This window comes from Balaenoptera musculus, chromosome 4 (assembly GCF_009873245.2).
Source record: "Balaenoptera musculus isolate JJ_BM4_2016_0621 chromosome 4, mBalMus1.pri.v3, whole genome shotgun sequence".
NCBI classification, from domain to species: domain Eukaryota; kingdom Metazoa; phylum Chordata; class Mammalia; order Artiodactyla; family Balaenopteridae; genus Balaenoptera; species Balaenoptera musculus.
The window spans coordinates 115,705,758-115,721,682 of NC_045788.1; the positions used below are offsets into that span (position 1 = coordinate 115,705,758).

General features: G+C 36.1%; 1 protein-coding gene across 2 annotated transcripts in view; it reads left to right on the forward strand.

The window, feature by feature from the left end:
• The first annotated feature begins 13,994 nt into the window (after positions 1-13,994).
• The window catches only part of LOC118893927 (multidrug resistance-associated protein 1-like), an 84,354-nt gene continuing 82,423 nt past the window's right edge, over positions 13,995-15,925 (forward strand). For both annotated transcript variants that reach the window (XM_036849586.1, XM_036849587.1), the window contains exon 1: positions 13,995-14,196. In XM_036849586.1, coding sequence (XP_036705481.1) covers positions 14,125-14,196 — 72 coding nt within the window. In that variant the 5' untranslated portion in view covers positions 13,995-14,124. The remainder of the gene's footprint in view (positions 14,197-15,925) is intronic.

The following is a 15,925-nucleotide window of genomic DNA, read 5'->3' on the forward strand; positions in this document are numbered from 1 at the left end:
TGTGTACCATGACCGGAGGTCTTCCTGACCCCATCCCTCTTTCTAATACTTTATTTGTGTGCATTACATCTTGCAGAAGATAGTAAGCTGGCACCACCAGTCTCAATTTTGGGTGGCCCCTGGTTCTATCCCACTAGTATTACAGAAATTTTGGTCTCTAATTAGATGTAGAAAAAGTTGAGTCGGGTTGTAGATGTTGACATCACAAAGTAGCATCTAGGAAGTAGAAGAATAGCTGTCAATTTTTCTATTTGATAAAGATCTTCAGGTTCTGAAACAGGAATAAAATGGCAGAGGATGCAGAGAGAATGGCTTACTGCTTCCCATCACTGAGCTAATTGGTTTCTCATTTCTATCATCCTGGCAGTTTGTAGAAAATGTTCCCAAATTCAGTTAGGTTTACTACCATGGCTATTGTGGGTTTTTATTTTCTTCTGTTTCTAGAATCGGTTATCTGAGTTAGAAGTTGAGTGAGGCAAATTAATTATAGCCATTTTCTCAAAAGACAAGAGATCATTAACTAGATGCTTTTTATTCATGAGGTGTAAAAAGGAAACCAAAGCAATCGGGTGGGGAAAAATACTGTATAAAAGATTGGTTTTGTTTTCAAAATTTAAACTACTGGTATTTTCTGCCATTTACTTTATCTTTTACTAAGAAAAGCATTTAAATACATGCTGGGGCGCAATTAATTTAAACAGAAAGAGTAAACATCTTATAAAAAAAATCACATTAGTCTTGATTACTTCTCTTAATGGCAGTCATATCATGAAAGCAAGTTCATCTGTTCCTTCACCATAGCTTCTAAGGGAGATAAATAGTAACTTTGAATCAAATGGACTGTGTATTGATTGTTCTTACCATTCATCTCAAGATATCATTGTTTACTAATACTTAGGTACTTAAGTCAGGATGCAATGAAAAATAATTTTACTGTAGGAACATATGCAATTAAATTGACATATCGTTACTTAGGACATTTTCATAAATTACCATGTACTAGTCATCTTAAATTCCCTATAGAACAGATCCTTAATATTTCTTCAAGAAACTGAATATCTGAAATCTATGTCCAATTCAAATCACATATAGAAACATGCAGCAATAAAACTTTGTACAATTTCTCTTCTTAGTTTATTCATACACAAAGTGGGAAACAATAATCTTTTCCACATGTTAAGGATAAAGCAACTAAGAATGTCCTAGATATCTTACAAATATTTAGTACATATTATTTACCCTCTGGACCACAAAAAAACTAACATGCCATATTAAATTTAAGAATTTGACATGTAATCATGAGAGGGTGTGGAAAAGGACTGATGTTTTCTCAGTTCTTAAAAGCAAAAGCAAAGTTCTGTTGCACAAAAATGAGAAAACACTCAACACAGCGGCACAATTTAATAGCTTTCAATATTAATATGTACAAGGATATACTATAACTATGTTCAGTTTTCCATATTTCTATGCCTATGTTTATCTATTGAGACAGATAATTGATGCAATTCTCCAATTCAAGTGCAAGGATGAATTTTAATATTTTTCACCCTAGAAAACATAATCAGGAGAAGAGAAATGTATCTCATTCCCTTAAATTGTTTATCCATTATCCAACTAGCATAGTCAGATTGTTACAATGTGACACAGCACAAACAGTAAATTAAAATTCTTCTTAACATAATCTAAGGTAACTATCTGGATATCTCAGAGTGCAGTGATGATGTAGGGACACCTTACTTTATTCTCCAGTTTTCTCTATGCAAAGAAAACATGAATGTTTTGATTCATCACCCCCTTTGCTACCATGGATATAGCAATATCTAAAATCACTTACAAAATTCATTTTTGTAATGAGAAATAGAAAAGAGAAAAATTACGTCTTACATGTGTCTAAGAGTTGTAATATTATAATCATAGAGTTTTCTGAAAAGATAGATGGCAGTCATGAATATAGAATCATTATACAGGATCACTGATCCTTCCCAGCAGATGTCAAAGGAAGGTTAAGAAAATCATTCCAGTCCCAAGAACGATAAGGGCAAACTGAAAACTACTTTCAGAGAATAGGACTCCTCATCTTGAGTTCCAACGACTGGCACTTCCTTGGGGTTCTGTAAGTATCATTAAAGACAGAGTTTGGCTATTAATCCCACTAATCCTGTGTGGAGGATTTTTTTTTTTTTGGTCTGAATTATCAAATCCAGTAAAGCGTAATAAGTAGTCAACTAAATATTAAGCAAAATCAAACTTCACTCTGAGAGTCTTAACTCAAGAAGTTTTAGACATTGAGCTTCTAGTAAAAGGTCCAGAGTCAAGGGCACTCAGTATATCTTAGGACTGATCAATAAATCTCCTTGACCCTTTGCTCTTCTCTCACTGTGCTCTTTGTCAAAAATATCTCATCATGACCTCTGTGAATCATACCTGAGTTCATATTCCATCTCTGAGCTTACTCCTGAATACTGATCTCTTGTGCACAAGTGCCTATAATGTGTCTTAACTACAGATACTTGACATATTTGATTGTTTTGAAGACCAGCAGGAGAAAAGCCAAGGTTACAGCTCTGCTCCAAGAAATAAGGAGTCCTCTCTACATTCCCTCTCAGGCAGGGAGCCCTCCTGAGTTGTATCAAAGGACAATGAACAATGTGACAATGAACAGCTTTCCTTCAAAAGATATTTTTAGTCACACAAGTGTCTATAAAGGTATTTGGCTGAGATCTGATCATTGAGACTAAAACATATTATTCTGGCCCACAGAATTTTATAGATGGGTAGTAAATCCAGTTGCCAGTACCATTAAACAAAACAAAAACAACAAACACGTCAATATGGTTTCTTTAAGCCTTCTAATTTTCATTATTTCTTCTGTTACACAAAATAAGATGAACTACTATGAAATGTGGCCAAGTGAATCACCCTATTGGATGATATCTTTTTTTGATATTGTTCATTGACAGATCATTTATTATCAGAGATGCCATGTTTTGGCAAATTATGTGGAGAAATACTTAATATCTTCTTAATTATTACTCAATAACTTAAATGAGTTACAAAGTAAAGTTATATAAAGACTATGCTGAATACTGGTTTAGTCTATTGCAAGGGAAATGTTTAAAGATGAGTTGATCTGAACAGCTGACCCCTGAGTTCTTTTTAGGTGCCGGAAGTCTGTGTTTAGGAAAACACCTTGAGAAGCCACTAGAGGGCAATAGTTAGCAGGAAGTTGGGAAAATAAAATGTGTCAGAACTGTGTTAATGTAAAATAAAATATAAAATACAAAATAAAATGTGTTAGAATAGGATGGTGTGGGAGAGAGCTGATTAAAATGCTGTGAGACTGGACCCTTTGTTGGTGGAAAGCACCATGAGATAATGTTTAATGTTCAATTTCAAATTATTACTTTGCAGTCTAGGTCAACCTAGGTCATCTGTCCAGAACATCAGTAAAGTCAGATATGCTAGAAGAGGCCTTCAGTAAAGTGTGTGTATGTGTGTGTGTGTGTGTGTGTGTGTGTGTGTGTGTGTGTAGAAAATAAGGAAAACTCTGAGTTCACTGTTTGAGTTAACAAGTCGTGGATAAGTGGCAATAAATTATTTGTTCTAATTTAGTTAAAGTAGGAGTTTGAAAGTAAAGATGACACTGACTAAGACTATGCTGGGTATTCCCAGAAGTCTTGGGGAGCCCCTTGAATATTTCATAAGATGTGGATTTGGGATCTGAATCAATCTTACAATCTTAAGTAGCAGGATAAGTTTAGTTATCACAGAAGATTTTAGATTAACATGCATACACACACACAGACGTGTACACACACCAGAGTTATTAAGAAAAAGATTAGCACAGGGCTTTTACGGTTTTTGGTTCATGGTGGCAGGTAAAACAGTCTCAGCAGCCAAGTAGACGCTCCTTATTACTAGAAATTTATTTCTATATCTATCATGTTTATCTCTATCTCTAAATGTATCTGCATCTATCTGCCAAAAAATCGGGGAGATATATATATATATGAGATGTATCATATATATATCAGGGGTTGGTAAACTGTGAACCACAGGCCACATTCAGCTTGCTGTTTATTTGTTAAATAAACTTTTATTGTAATAATACAGCCACACCATTGTCTATGGTTGCTTTCACACTACAATGGCAGAGTTAAGTAGCTGTGTCAGAGCCCTTAGGGACCTCAGGATTTGTGGTTCTGCTAGTTTAGTGGTCTTGGTTCCCAAGGGAGGAATTCTTCCACCAGGAGACCCAGTAATATGGTTCCATTAATCTAGGAAGTTTAGCCTACCACCTGGCCACTTGCAGCTCCTCATGCCAGCAAATCAATAGGCAAAGAAGGAGGTGAATGTCCTGCCTGGGCAATTAATTCCAAAGAGCTAGTGGAAATGGATTGCTACTACACAGGGGCATAAAGGGGAGTATATTTGGAATTCAAACGTTGCTCTGGTATCTTAGTGTTCCCAAATTGGTTGCTATTTAAAGTGTCCAGAAGATGGTGCTCAAGCAACATATATAGTTGATTTTGGGGGCTCCTATTGGCTGATGATTTGCTCCCGACCAGCCATCCTTTGCCAGAGAAAGGTAAAGTCTGAATTTGCAGTTGTTAATGCTAGAGCTGGACAGCCCCCTGCTTCTATATAGGAGCTGAATGTAATTGCTTATTTTACTTTTGGTGTAGAAAGAATAAAGTTCAAACCAATATCTTACATCTTTTATAGACCTCTACTGATACAATTTTTTATGGAATCATAAAATAGTCTTGAAATTAAATCAGAAAGTGTTATATGGGCAAAAGGGCAATACTCTATAATCATATGTCATACTTTTAATTGAAAAGTCATATTTGAAAGTTGTTCTCTATTTTTAATCCATACTATATGCTCACTGTTTTGTTCTATGATTAGCCTTTAATCCTGAACTAGAACACTTATTAAGCCTTGTTTGATCTTTTCTAGGAATCCCTGATCAGCTGAAATAAATAGTCAAAATATTGTAAAGGATTTCAGCTAAAATTTACAAATCTATAGATAATCAAAAGCAATTGCTAAGCAAAGTTGAAGAAAGATAGACTATATAAAGGATTTGATTGTTCTGGGCAAAATGGTTGAAAGCACAGTCTCTGGAGAACAACCCAGGTTCAAACACTCACTCTGTATAATTTGGAACAAGGTTCTTAGATTTTTCTGTGCCTCAGTTTCCTCAATTATAAAATGAGGATCATATAATTTCTTCCTCGTAAGTTTACTCTGAGATAACATGAATACAAAGAAAGCACTTAGAACATGCCTGCCATGTAGGAAGCACTAAATGAATGCTAATAATATTAATTATCATTACTATTATTTAACAAATTTAAATTTTGTGAACAGATGTCTAAAATATTAAAATTGTACTGTATAATTTGGGCCATTCATTTAAGGTAAGTTTGTCCTTTTTCTTATTTAAATATTTCATGCAAATCAACTTTATAAAATGCCATGTTATTATCTTCCATATAAATAGCATGACACTGAGGGCATATGTAATTAAATTGAAATGGATTTCAATTAAATCAGGATTTAATTCATTAGTCAGAATTAATTTCCTCATGCTTTTTTACGAATGCCACATTCTGGTTCAATATACCAATATTTATACTCTTGATAATTAAAATATGATTGCAAATTTTATACTTAACTGGAATAGTTTAGAATGCGTATCCTGTATATTTCAAAAAAGGTACCTGATTTAATATATTTCAGTTAATTCTGTAGATACAATCACACATGGGTTTTGTTCTAGTGAAAACATTTATTAAAGCCGACTGATTTTAATAGGAGCACTGGAGGGCCCCTCTCTCCCCAACGGTCTCATTTACAGAGACTGCTGCACCTGTTTACATTGAGCAACTATCCACAAAGCCTTAACAATTTGACTTTGATTATATTGAAAAGATACCGGTACTCCTGAAGTTAATGAATGCATTTAACAAAACCCCACCCCATACACTTGTTTTGCAACTCAAGAAAATAATTCTAAAATTTTCTGGTAAAAATAAATTTTCAAAACTATGAAATAGTGCTTTGAAACAAACAGAACAATAAAAACCATGAGTTTAGCAAGCAAAGTATAGCCTGCTAAAGAATGAAACATATTTGGATGCAATAATCACTGAAGTATTATTGTGTTGGCATGAAAATATATCAGTGAAAAAGAATAGAAAGTTCATAAACACACAACTGTATATGACAATTTAAATATAAGGAAGTACATATCACTAAATATTGGCAAAGGGATAATATTTAATAAGCAATGTTATGAAAAATTAACAATTTAGAAAAAAAAGTTACACAAATTTTAACATGTTCAGAAATAAATTCCAGTCAGGTTAAAGGGTTAAATAAATAAAAAAAAAATTCAAGTCTTAAGAAAACCAATCCTCTCAAAAATCCTGCAAGATTTTTAATACTATTTGCATAGTATGACTGGGAAAGCTTATCTTAAAGAGGTTAAGTAACTTACCCAAGGTCACTGTGCTAATTAGTGAAAGAGTAAGTAATCAAATGCAAGTATATTTAAATATAAATTCTATAATTTTCCATTACAATTCTATATTAAGTGCTTAGAATAGTGCCTGGCATGTTTTGAACTAGATAAATTTATCATTGTTAGTGGTGTTTACACCATTACAATCATTAGTATCCACAGAACTAGAGGAGAGTTGCAGAACTGATGAAATAAAGAAATCAATTTAGAAATAAGTATGACCTGGAAACAATGTTAGTAGTATACTTTTACATAATGTTGCCAAAAGTTACCAAGAGCCAATAAAAATTTTAAACCTTCTGAACTAATGATTCTTGGTAATTTGTTTCAAGGAAGAAATAAAAAGAAGTGGATAAAAACACTTTCTGCACAAAGAGGTTTATGACTAGGTCCTCTGTGACAGTAAAAATTTGAAAATAATCTAAAATTTGAAGAATCAACATTACTTCATTAATTAAATTTGCTGCATTAGCACAATAGAATAGTAGGTTGATTTTTTTTAAGTGATAATTATGTAGATAATGTAGCAAATGTAAATCATTGTAGCAAAAGGAAGAACATAAATGTAATCCTGGTAAAATGCACTTAACTACAATAATGGTGCTTACACAGAAAATCGCACATAGAGTGACCATCATGGGGATATGGAGTTTTGGTGATTTTTTTTCTTCGCTTTTTCAAAAAATATTTTTTATGTTTGTTCAATTCATAAAATTGGGAGATAATACATTTAGGTAATTTGCTTAATATATTCATAAATATAATTATTATTTCCAAATATACATAAGTATATTGACATTTAAATTCAAATTAATGTGAGATTTAATTAGATTGTTTCAGCTCATTAAAAAGGGATAAATTTAACATCCAGACGCGCAGGCTCAGTAGTTGTGGCTCACGGGCCCAGCTGCTCCGTGGCATGTGGGATCTTCCCAGACCAGGGCTCGAACCCGTGTCCCCTGCATTAGCAGGCAGATTCTCAACCACTGCGCCACCAGGGAAGCCCTCTCCTCCATTTTTTACAAATTTGAATAAAAATAAAATTTTCTCATTAATCCTTAAATTAATTCCCAAGTAATCACTGGAGGGGGGGAGAAACCATGTCTAAATTTTAGTAAGAATTTACTATGATTAAGGATAATCACTTCCATAGTCTGAAGAATCTAAAGCTTTTCTGATTTCTCTCTGTTCATTAATATGCCATTTTTACAGCCTAATTAATAAAACTTTCTTCTATAGCTCATCCTTGTCCCATAAATTCATCTTGTTAATGTTAATGGGAAGATAATGATTACATTCTTGTGTCATAACCACCACCTCTTCTTTAACAGATAAAGATTGATAGTGATTCTAAGTAGGAGAATGTTGGCCCAGGAGGGGATAGGGAAAGAGGCAGAAATTGTACACAACCTGTTGTGACTTCTTTTTCAAGCTTTCAAATACACACAATTTTTTTTTAATTGGAGTATAATTGTTTTACAATGTTGTGTTAGTTTCTGCTGTACAATGAAGTGAATCGGCTATATGTATACATATATCCCCTCCCTCTTGGACCTCCCTCCCACGCCCCCCATCTCACCCACCTAGGTCATCACAGAACACCGAGCTGAGCTCCCTGTGCTATACAGCAGGTTCCCACTAGCTAGCTATTTTATACATGGTAGTGTATTTATGTCAAACCTAATCTCCCAATTCACCATCCCCCCACCGCCCGTGTCCACAAGTCCGTTTTCTGCATCTGCGTTTCTATTGTTTCTACTTCTAGGTACTTAAACGATATTAACCATATTTTGAAATGATACTTTTTTAACAAACAAAACCAACAAACAAAAAAACTACCAATGAAACTATGAAACAATGTCCTCTTAACTATTAGATGTGTTATTTTATACTTCTTTAGAGAGCTTCTTTAGACTTTAGACAGTGGTTTTATTGTATCACTGTTGTGCCTACATAAAAAAGATAAATAGAAGCAAACCAAGTCAATTGATATGTTTCTAAAACATCTTCACACTCAAATCCAACTTTAATAAATCTTTCTTTGGATCAGGGTTGTTTGGTCCTCTCTGTCCGCACTATATCGTCCACTGTGCCATCAAGAACCATAGTGAGGTGGATATTCTGAAAAGTGCCCCACAGTTGTCCCAGCTTTTCTCCAAACTGTTGACATTTGCTTTGCAAGTTTTCATGTCAAGGTTTCCTTGAATATTACCAAATACCACATTCCTTGTTCCTCTTTCTCCTCAGGTGTTCGCTGAAAGACCCTTTTTCAGGGAGTCTTTTGCTGATTACCATACAACAACATAGTATGCAACAACACCATCCATATTCCTTTTCCTCTTCCCCTCATTTTTCTTCCCAGTAGCATTTATTCCCATCGGACATCAAAACATTTCCTCATTTATCTATTTATTGTCTTCCCCCAAACACACTAGACTGTAAGTGTTATGAGACAGGATTTTACTTCCCCACCCTTTTTTTTACCGAGCACCTAGCACAGTGCCTATCCCATAATAGATACTCAATGAATAACTGATGAATGACTCCATGACTATTCACCTGAACTATGGGAAATTCAGAAAAGTATTCCTAATTCACAGGCATCGCCCTGCCTTTGAAAGACAGGGTTTACACAGTGAGAAAATGTATTTCTCCTCGAACCCTCCTCTATGGTAACAACCCCACCCCTTTTGACACCATCCTCCCTAGCTGTGTTAATATGAATGTGCATACAAACCACCACAGCTCTTGAGTTTTGAGTGCACTGTTTCCCTTCCTTCTGACTACCTTGATGGTAAAACTGCTTCCGGTCAACTCTTGGCTTATCAGCCATATGACTCTTTACAAGTTATTTGTTTTCTCAAAAATGCATGGGTTTGGTTTTGTAGACTTCATTAGATATTGAATGTAAATATCTTAGTATATACTTGACATGTAATAAATGCACTATAAATATTAGCTATTATTAAGTTTTTAAAGTCCTCCCGGGCTCTGTTCTAGCATCCTACATGAGTTTGAGCAAAAATATTCAAATCTATTTGAAATGCGTTATGTACAGAATGTCCGGAAAGAATCCCATACAGATATGTGGGATAAGGCTCAATAAATGTTCATTTAAATACAGTAAATGTGGACTGTATCCCATATTTACCTCCTTAGAAATCAAATAATGCTTCAGATGATGATGGGGAAGGAAGGTGGAGAAATAAAGAATACAGTCCTGCTGCAGGTATAGCAACACCTAGTCATGGGAAGATTATATTTTTCAAGTAACTTACATCATAAAATGTATGAAAAAACAAACACAAAGAAGAACTCAGGCTTCCGTCCATAGTATTCCTTTACCTGAAATAGTTTTTGCCTCCAGCTATTTTCATGGCTCCCTACAGTGTATTCATCATGTCATAACCTGTGAGCCTTCACCAAACTAGTCTGGAGGAAGGTGCCTGTCTTGGTTGATTATTCTCTAATATTGCATCCTGTTCATTTTCTTCATTGCACTGTACATTTTGTAGTTATTTATTTATTTTTGGTGTTATTTATTTATTATTTATTTATTTATTATTTTATTGTTAATTTTATTGTTATTTTATTATTTATTTATTTTATTATTATTTAGTTATTTATTTTTATTTCTTCTTGGTCTCTCCCACTAGTGCATAATTTAACGAGGACAGGAATGATTCATTACATTTCTAGCACCTTCCAGAATGCCTAGCATACAGAGGTGCTAAATTAATGCTTGTTAAATATATTAATTAAGTAAAGAACAGCATTCAGCAAAATGCAGTGGAGATCCGAAGAAATTTTTTGGGAAATATTTGGAAATTCCTTTTTTTGCCAAGTCATGTGGATACAACTTTAGGATCACAACAAAAATAATCACAAATAAACCGTGTTACCCTTTGTTAGTGTAAAAATGAGCAGACTTTGCATCTTCTCTCTTATGTTTGCATATTAGTAGCTACTTGAGGCAAAATGAAAGGGTATCAGATCAGTAAAGGGGAAAAAAGAAACACAAAGAATCCTGGATTCAAGGAAATCTGATGTTTTTCCCCAGTTTTCCTTATGACTGTAATGTTGGGAAAGTCATCAAACTTTCTCCTGACTTGGTCACCTCCTCTGTGATGTGGTGGATTTGGAATATATCCTGAGAACCCTGTAATCTTTGTTTTTAATTTTTAGCATTTACGAAAACATGTAATGGGTGTATTATTGTTATCTTTAAATAATTAATAAATATTTTTGCACTTAAAATTTTAATTTCTAACATAGCAGATATCAATAGAGCTGCTCCACACACAAAAAAGTTACTTGGGTAGTCAATAATTTTCAAGAATGTAAAGAAGTCCTGAGTCCAAAAATTGAGAACCCTTGATCTAAGAAAAATGTAATATCAGTCTTGAAGAGAGTCCTTACAGCACTAACCATGAGGGCAAACAGTTGGAGTTAGCCTACATATTGTTCACTAGGTGACTAGCTAAGTAATTATCATCATAATAATTTATGCAATATTTACCATGTGCCCTTGCTGTTCTAAATGCTTTACTTATTACATGAATAAATCACATAGTGCTTACAACAAACCTATGAGGAAGGCAGTACTATTCCATTTTATAAATGGGAAAGTGAGCCCTGAGGTGTTAATGATTTGCTGGTAAATGGTGGTGTCAGACTTGCATCTGCAGTCTTACCTTGGAGCCTGTGTGCTCAATCACATTCTGAGTTCCTGGAAATTGCAGTATTTGTATAGAACAAAACGTCACGCAGCAGTCAGGAACAATGTGTGTGTAGCCTCACATGGGTAGATGTTCTACAAATAACGTCAAGTGAAAAAATGTGTGGGGAGGGAGGGAGGTGTATTGCAATAACTTTATAGGAAAATACCATTTGTATATATATTTGAAACAGGTGAAACAGCACCATAGAGTTTTTAAATATAAAGAAGTGTCTCAATAAATGTGTAGAAGTTGAATTTAAAAGATACTTATATGTTACTCCAGATAAATTGACTTATGGTGGGGAAAATGGATAGGAAGGTGGGGAAATATAAATAAAACAAAACAAAATAAAAATGGTCCTTAACAAAATGATGATAGTATGCCAAGAACCGAAGAGCTGTGAATTCAATTTTAATACCAAGGTTAACAAGAACAAAGAAAATAACATCTATTCCATCCCTCACCTCCCATGAAGATATAACCTGCAATCACCTTGAAGAAAAGAATTGTCCCCTTTCTGCCACGGTGACAACCATATGCCCAGATAACTATAGGAAACAGGCAGTTCTTTCTTTCAGTTTTACTTTTAATCAGTCTCAGGGATTCTGACCCTGATCTAGGAGGCTCTCCTCAACAAGAAAGGGTGAGGTGCAGTGCCTGCAAAATGTGTAAAGTAGAGCAGAATCCCTGGAAAGTTAAGAACCCTACTAAGGACTCTTTCCAGCGACCTAAAATATTAAATATTGTGACATAAAATACGTTCCACTCCTTACCTGTCTATGATTTTTTTTTTTTTTTTTTTGCTGCAAAAGGAAATATTTATTTCACAATTGAGCTAGCATGAGAATTCAGTGAATCAGAATGCTAATTTTGTGGTAAGGTTTGTTTATGCCAGGGTCATTTTATTTAATATTTTCTGTTCCTTAGATAAATCTGAATACTTCACTGAGTTTTCCTTAACTAAGCATTGAAGCAATAAAAACTGTAATTTCTTTCTTAAAAACAAACACCCCAAAACTCATGCCTTCCTTTTCATTAGCATAGTCTTATCTTGTATCTCCTTCTGCGGAAGCTTGAGATTAAAATGTAATTTTGTGGGGCTCCCAGAGATGTTTCCCTCAGTCCCTTTGGGTAGGGGTTCCAGCACTCCAGTTCCCCAACACACCTATAGGCCTTTGTAACTTCATCTATTCCATTACCTTAGGGATTCCTCTTTCCCCACCAGGCAAGGAGCTGGGTCTCTTTAAAGAGCTGAGTATTCATGAAAATCTGTCTGTTTCCAGTTGCTATAACTGCCCTTTCCTGAGGGGATTAATTCCAACAGGAGGAAGGTAGACATATGTTGAGTTTGGAGCCTGAGCTATTTCTAGGCCTTTTCTTCTTCCTGGCTTCCCCCTCTGGTTCAGGTTCAAGTTTCTTCTTTCCTTCTAGCTGAAAAAAAGCAGGAACTATCTCTATAACACCTTGCTTTTTCCACAAAGAATCCACAGAGTGAATAGTTTAAAAGTGCAGATGGGGAAAGGGCCCCTCAGGCTGAGGCTGCTGCGTAAAAGATGTCCCCAAATTGGTATGTGAATTTGTGAAAAGTTCTGGGAGACATGAAACAAAATTTCTAAGTCCTGAACTTCGACCTCAATTCTTCACAGACACATTTATTTTAAAGTGAAATCTACAACTTCCTCTTTGCATGGGGCCAGACAAATACCCTCTGAAGGGAGGAAGAAAGCCAAATAAATGTTCTAAATATTCCCCAGTACTTTAATTCCATGAGGTATCATTTGGTCTAATCCTCATGTAGACATTTTTGGTACCTCAGTTTGACCCATTCTGTGGGCAGGCTAAAACTCCCCGTAAGTAACAACTTTTGAACGCCTTTCTCGAGGGTGCTGGCCTTTTCTTTTCCTATATACTCAATTCTTTCCATTTACCTCTAACATTAATTTCAAGAAGCAGACAGAATGTTCCTTGGTCCTGAAACATAATACAAACACAATACCCATCCTTGTAAAATTATCACATGGCCTTATCCTCATTATACAGAATTCTTAAAATTACTCCCTCTTCTGTTATTTCACCTTCTTACTGAACTGAAACAAAGTATTTCATTAGACCATTAGACACATATCATGGAAAGTGATTTGTTGCATACACCAATACTTATTTATACAAGGTTCATGACCCATCAATATTTATTAAAAGTCAAAATGCTATTCTTAATTTTCATATCCCCCTTTATAAGTCATGTATTTCAGTTAGTTCTTTGCTAATCCTATACTACGAAGTTTTCGCATTTATTACATAGCTTTATGATTAATTTGAAAAGTAAAATTTAGATTCCCTATACTGTTATTGTTTTGTAATACTAAGGGAAGCATTTCATTAGTTTCTAATTTTAAGGCCCTTGCAGTTTAGTTCACTCTGTAAAATTCTACTGACACCTATTGTCCTTAACAGTTTTCTGTAGGGGACAGCTGTTAACACGGTTTGCAAACACCTAAATGTCATCCCAAGGAAGAAAGAGCTTTCTGCTTCTATTATAAAGGGACACATTTTCTAACAGAGCAACCCTGGAAATTGAGGAGTGAGAATTACCGAGTCAAGTGCAAATTCCCCCAAAGGCAGAGGAGATCTTTGGCCTCTGCAGAAGGTCCCACTTCTTCCCACTCCGCCCCTCCCTTTCCTCCCTCCGTTCCCCGCCGCCGCCCAGGGCGCTCGCAGGAAGGGCTGGTGGAGGGCAGGGCGACAGCTGACTCCCGGGCCGAGTGCTCGCGTCCTCCCACCTTCCAGGCGCCGAATTGACCATCCCCAGCCAAGAGAGGTGACAGCCGCGGACCTCCATCCTCTTCCCGTCGCCGGGAGCCCGCGCGGACCATGTTTTCCAGCTTGGGGAGGTGGAGGGCCAGCGGCTCCTACCAGCGGCTTCCCCGGGGCCCCGAGGCGCAGGTAAATCTTCTCGGTGGAGGTGCGGGAGGCGGGACGGTTTTCTGGCCCATCTGGCGGCGAGGGGAAGCGGGGAGAGCTGATTGTCCAGACCCTGAAACGCGAACTGGTGTCTTAGATCCCTGTTTTTGTCGTAAATACACAGGGACAGCACAGACTCAGACAGACGCGCACGCACACACACAGACACACACAACACAGACACACACACAGTCGGGAGAGCTGAGATCAGACCCCAGGATGGTGTGAAACTTAAGCCAGCGCGATCTCAGTCAAGGTGGTTGCTGGAGGAGAGAAAGGAGCATCTTTGAAAGTCTAAGTGACTCCCTTGTTTGCAAACAGAAACAAACAGTTGAGAAAGGAATGAATGGACCTGACTTCGGCTGAAGGAGTAGAGGTTGGGATGGGACTCTAAAACCAGTGATAGAGCCCATTAAAACCACAGGAGAGATCTGGGATAAATAAACTCTGTGTGTCAGCTGACGTGGTATTGGGACACTGAGGCCTGGGGCAAATCCAAAAACTGCAGACATTTGACTGTGCCTTGCTACCCTCCCCCTTGGCCCCCATAACACGTGCTCCTTCCACAATAGAAGTCATGTGCTAAGGCAGTAGTACAGGGAAATGAACCCTGCAGTTGTGTATCAGGAGCAATTTCCCTAATAAAACTTCTCTTTGTTTTACTTCTCATCACTACACAAGACCGGATCTTAGAACTAGCCCTTAACACATGTAGTTCTGTAGTACTAAAAAGGAAAAAAAAAAAAAGATTTCAGATTCAGATTTCAGATGACCTTGTTCTAATCCTGGCTTTTGATAGTAACTCCAAGTGTCAAATGAATATGACAGCTATTCTTCTGATTACATATGAAACTATAAATTTCTTTAAAAGTAAAGCAAATTATATTTAAATCTATAAAATATAGGTATTGAATAAGTCCCTTAAAAATGTGCAAGAGCTCCACCAGGACAATATACCTTTTTTTATTTTAGACATGGCAGGCTTAATCAGGCAAACTGGTTTAACATCATTAGTCTAACCACAGAGGTGGCCAAAGGCAGTGAATTACAAATAGGTGGGGTGGGAAATTATAAAACTCAAACAATTCCCTCACTCCAAATTCTAGTGGATTCTTCCTCTAAGATTCCAACAATGTTTATTTCCTTGACTATTACTCAACCTCAATAGCTTTATGGACCAAGAATCCATTTAGGCGAGATTGAAAATACTCATTTTCTATTTGTTACTTCTATGATGCCAAGTTAAAAAAAAAAATTGATGGCTTCAAAGCATGTTGAAAACCTTGTATGATTACATTTCATTGCTGAGACTTTATATTTTTGACATAATAGATCTCAGATAAAAATCCCAACTTGACCTATAAGCCAAGAACTTGACCTTCTGATTGAATTTCTAGGGCTGGCATAGTGACCCATGAATAGAAAACCTCTAAAAATTTTTATTGGCAGTGATTAACAGTCATTCATTCATATATTCATTCATGGAAAACATGTTATGAGCTGGGCCCTGGAAATATAAAGGTAGATCAAACATAGTTTCTGTCCTCCAGAGAAACTAAGTCTAGCAGGAGAGAAGCACCTGTAGGGAAATGATTGGATAGTCAGGTAAGAGTGAGGGTAAATTCAGAGAGGGCAGATCTGAAGAGCCTTTAAACTATGGTAACACAGAACAAGAATCTGAGCATTGGAGGTTGGGATGGAGAAGAGGAAT